The sequence below is a fragment of the Lynx canadensis genome, chromosome F1, assembly GCF_007474595.2.
Source record: "Lynx canadensis isolate LIC74 chromosome F1, mLynCan4.pri.v2, whole genome shotgun sequence".
Lineage (NCBI taxonomy): Eukaryota > Metazoa > Chordata > Mammalia > Carnivora > Felidae > Lynx > Lynx canadensis.
In genome coordinates, this window is record NC_044319.2 from 65,630,663 (window position 1) to 65,635,156 (window position 4,494).

The 4,494-nt window shown below is 43.8% G+C and overlaps 1 protein-coding gene across 1 annotated transcript; it reads left to right on the forward strand.

Annotated features, from left to right (window-relative positions):
• Positions 1 to 628: 628 nt before the first annotated feature.
• LOC115504880 (olfactory receptor 10T2-like) lies at positions 629 to 3,175 on the forward strand. Its single transcript, XM_032591720.1, is given in 3 exon segments — positions 629 to 655; positions 2,127 to 2,844; positions 2,847 to 3,175. Coding segments are annotated over 3 exon segments (1,074 nt in total).
• The last annotated feature ends 1,319 nt before the right edge of the window (positions 3,176 to 4,494 follow it).

Below are 4,494 nucleotides of genomic sequence, written 5' to 3' on the forward strand. Positions count from 1 at the left end.
ATATAAAATTTGATAATTGAAGAAAATTTGAAAATTGCAATCAGATTATTCCAGAAAAGTCAGAAACGGCAAAAGGAGTTTTACTTGAATGAGCAGCATGGGATCATGCTTGCTTTAGTCCCGTGGAAAAAGTGGGGGCAGATTCTGACATAAAATGGCAGTGGCATAAGACACAGAGAATAGAAAGTAGATCAGAAGTTCAAAGACTTAAATTTTGCCACTGACCCTACTACTCGAGCATCTTATTTAGCTGTTTTCTATTCGATTCAGGCAAAAAATGTTGAGCCTATGACACACACTTTATGCTAGGGTTTCAGCTATTAATAAAAAAAAGTCATCCCGGCCTGTAAACAGAAGCTAATAATCTATAGAGGGAGCCAAACATAGGAGATGAGTTCAATTTAACACTGTAAGTGCAAAGATGAGGATCCTTCCAGGTTACTCTGCTCAGGAGAAAGCACTTCGTGCACTCACGTGGCCTGTAACAAGGACACAAAGACACTTGTGCTGTCTACCGGGTGGTGAGGCTTACGTGAAACCCTCTTGTTTTCTGCAAAGTGCCACACGAAGGGAAAGGGTCATGACGGCAGGTGGGTGGAACCACCTAAGCGAAGGAGCCTCGGCAGAGATGATAAAGAATGAACGAGTGCATCAGGTGAAGCCACTCCTTCCACGTACAGCCGTTAGAGAGGCCAACAAGCTGAGAGATGTCGAGGGGTACGCGTAAACCTGGTTTCTCCTAAATTTCTGAACTGATTCTGAAAGTGAGATGATTAGGGCTCTGGATGTTATTGCGGTGTGAAATAGGGGCTGTCTTAACTCAACTATGCGCCGGTAGAAAGATCTCCAAGGGTGTGATGTGGAGAGAGCACTGGAGAGATGGTCCGTCGCCTGAAGGGAACCAGGGCCTGTGAGGTCACCGCTCTGCCTCTGAGAACGAAAGTGCCATAAACGGCTGCGTTCAACGGGAACAGTGGAAATGCATTTCCTCATCACAGCAAGAGAAATCTGCCTTCCCCTCACCTCCCCACCCCCATTCCCAACTCCCCAAGGTGCCTTCTGATGGAGATCGAATGATGAGTTGGATTTTCAGACTCTTGTCCACCAGGAATTGCTCTTGAACTTAAAATAATAATAATAATGTTCGCCTTTATCATTGCACCCATCTGCTGATTGTATTTGGTCACCGACATGCTTTCTTGCTTGCCCCCTTCCTAGCAGGCCATCTACGACGACTGCCTGTTGTCAGAGGACAGGCCATCCATTACGACTGCTACCAATAATCATGTGCACTGGCAGATGTTATAAATTACATGCATAATTTAGATATGTAGATATTTCAAAGGCCTTTTTTTTAATGTTTATTTATTTTTGACAGAGAGAGAGAGAGAGACAGAGCATGAGTGGACGAGGGGCAGAGAGAGAGGGAGACACAGAATCTCAAGCAGGCTCCAGGCTCTGAGCTGTCAGCACAGAGCCTGACGCAGGGCTTGAACTCACGGACCACGAGATCATGACCCGAGCTGAAGTCGGACGCTTAACCGACTGAGCCACCCAGGCGCCCCTAAAAGCCATTTTTTTATTTAGGAAAAATAATAGCACCACATTCAGAAGTAGCAAATTATTCTTATTTCTGTTTGGACAGTAGCCAAAAAGAGGTGGAAATATTCTGGGCTCCATAAAAGTGAAGTATATTTAGAATCATCAAGTTAAAATATGTTTCTCGTTAAATATTTGGAAAACATAAAAATAGAAAGCAAACCCAAATCACCTCTAATCTTATTATAAATATGGCTTCATATCTTGCTTTTTCTCTTACAGTAGGAGAATGTTCTCGTAACCTCATATAGCCTTTGGAAATATTAAACTTGCTTCTGTGGTTGGTTCTTTTAACTGTTGTGTATTTCTCTAATATAATCATTCTCCCAGTACTGGAGATTAAAAATTTCTTCTAAAAATTGTCAAAAGGAATATCTTTGTTGAGAGAGAGAGAGAGAGAGAGAGAGAGAGAGAGAGATCTATCAATATTCTGAGCCGGGAAATATGATACTGAAAGTGAAGGCACTGGGAGAATGTTCTTACTACACAGATGGTTATCATTTTGTCTCTCCCAAACTCATTCACAGAAGGAAGTCATCCAGACGCAAGGCTTCAACAGGACCACCGTGGTTACCCAGTTCACCCTGGTGGGCTTCTCTAGCCTGGGGGCACTCCAACTGCTGCCGTCTGTCCTCTTTCTTCTCCTCTACGTGACCATCCTGCTGGCCGATGCCACCACCATGACTGTCATCCGCTGCAGCAGGACTCTACACCCTCCCACGTATGGGTTCCTGTTCATCCTTTCCTTCTCCGAATCCTGCGACACTCTTGGCATCATCCCTCAGCTGCTGGCCCACCTGCTCCCAGCCACCAAGGGCATCTCCTCTGTGGCCTGTGCCACGCAGCTCTTCTTCCTCCTTGGCTTTGCCTGCACCAATTGCTGTCTCATCGCTGTGATGGGGTACGATCGTTAGGTGGCGATTTGCCACCCTATGAACTACACGCTCATCATGAGCAAGAGGGTAGGGTTGGGGTTGGTTTCCCTGTCCGGAGTCACAGGCTTCTTCATTGCTTTGCTGGCCACCAAACTCATCTGTGACATGACTCTTTGTGGTCCCAACAGAGTCCACCGCTGTTTCTGTGACATGGCGCCCATCATTAAGTTGGCCTGTGCAGACACACATGTGAAAGAACCCGCTCCATTCAGCCGAAGCATTCTGGCGATCATGGCGCCTTTCCTGCTGATTCTGATCTCCTGTGGCTTCATCGTTAACACCATCCTGAAGATCCCCTGGGCTGAGGGGAAGGGAAGGCCTTTGCCACACGCATCTTCCACCTAGCGGTAGTCTTCGTGCACTACGGCTGTGCCTCCATCACCTACCTGAGGCCCAGATCCAAGTCTGCCTCAGACAAGGATCAGTCGGTGGCAGTGACCTACACTGTGGTCACTCCCCTGCTCAATCCTCTGGTCTACAGTCTGAGGAATCAGGAGGTGAAGTCTGCCCCGAAAAGATTTTTGGGAAAGCCCTGGAACCACCAAGGTGATCTAACAAAAAACCCTAAAATTAACGAGGGAAGTTACAGGAGAAATCAAAGGCGGGACGCTTTCTCTGTCTTTTTACCAATCCAGTCCTGATGTGGACAGTGTTTCCAAGGACCGGGACCACTATTCCCTGTTTCTTTCCTCCCATTCAAAAAAAAAAAAAAAAAAAAAAAAAAAAAAATGAGTGAATCTACAGGCTACATTGTCCAACACCTGGTTAAAAAAAAATAATAATTAAAAAAAAATTCACACTTGGCCAAAAGAAAAAAGCATAATTTTTTCTAAGGGCAGATAATACTCAAGTTGAAAGGTGGCCGCAGTTGGAAATGGCCCAGATCTTGCAGCTGGCCGACCCTGCAATGGTCATAACGTGAAACTTACATGAACCTAACACTTTATTGTAATGATTGGACCTACAAATACTAAACAGAACTGATTTTAAATCTATTATTTTATTATTTTAAATCTATTATTTCAAGCCATGTAATTTGCGATGGTATTTAAAACTCTTCAAACTGATGAGCCTTGGATTTCTTTTTTCATCTGAACCACTGTTTGTTTGTTTGTTTGTTTTTCCCTATGTATATGTGAATTATCTAGTGAACACAGAGCTTGTTTTCTGATTGGGAGAGCTGATTACTGTTAATTAAACCTTTTTTTTCTGCCCAGTGACCCAACTTATACTAGAATAAAAATCTCCCAGGGGCACCTGAGTGGCTCAGTCAGTCGAGCATTCGACTTTGGCTCAGGTCACGATCTCGCCATTCATGAGTTCAAGCCCTGCGTCGGGCTCTGTGCTCTCAGCTCTGACCCTGGAGCCTGCTTCGGATTCTGTGCCTCCCTCTCTCTCAGCCCCTGCCCCACTCATGCTCTCTCTCTCTCTCTCTCTCTCTCTCTCTCTCAAAAATAAATAAACATTAAAAAAAATTTTTTTTAATCTCTTGATTTGTTCAAATTGTGTTTCATCACCCAAAGGAAAAACACTTATCATTAATTGTATGACTGTGCAAATTACATCATACAATTAAAACAGGGAACATGAGTTTATATTTTTATATAACAAACATACTCTCTTCCCTGTGGAAAGTCCCCTGGCTCATTCCCTTAGTGTAATAAACGCTTATGTCTGTTACATTACTTTCCGGGGTGTGTGTATGTTTCAGCCCTTACAAGTGAAATTGTCTGTCTGTTCGTCCCCAAACCATCTGTGACGGTTCTATTTATTGCCTCAATTATTCTGCTTGTGGAATGTAATTTGTAGGAGAACCTGGTGAAGTATGACTGCAAAGGTTATTCATTTCTAATACACCTAGATGGAGTATTCTGGAAAAATTAAGTATGAGCAAGAAAATCATAGAAGAAAAGGAAATCATGAAAATCCAGAAGTGTTATTTGCCCAGATTAGTTTGCAA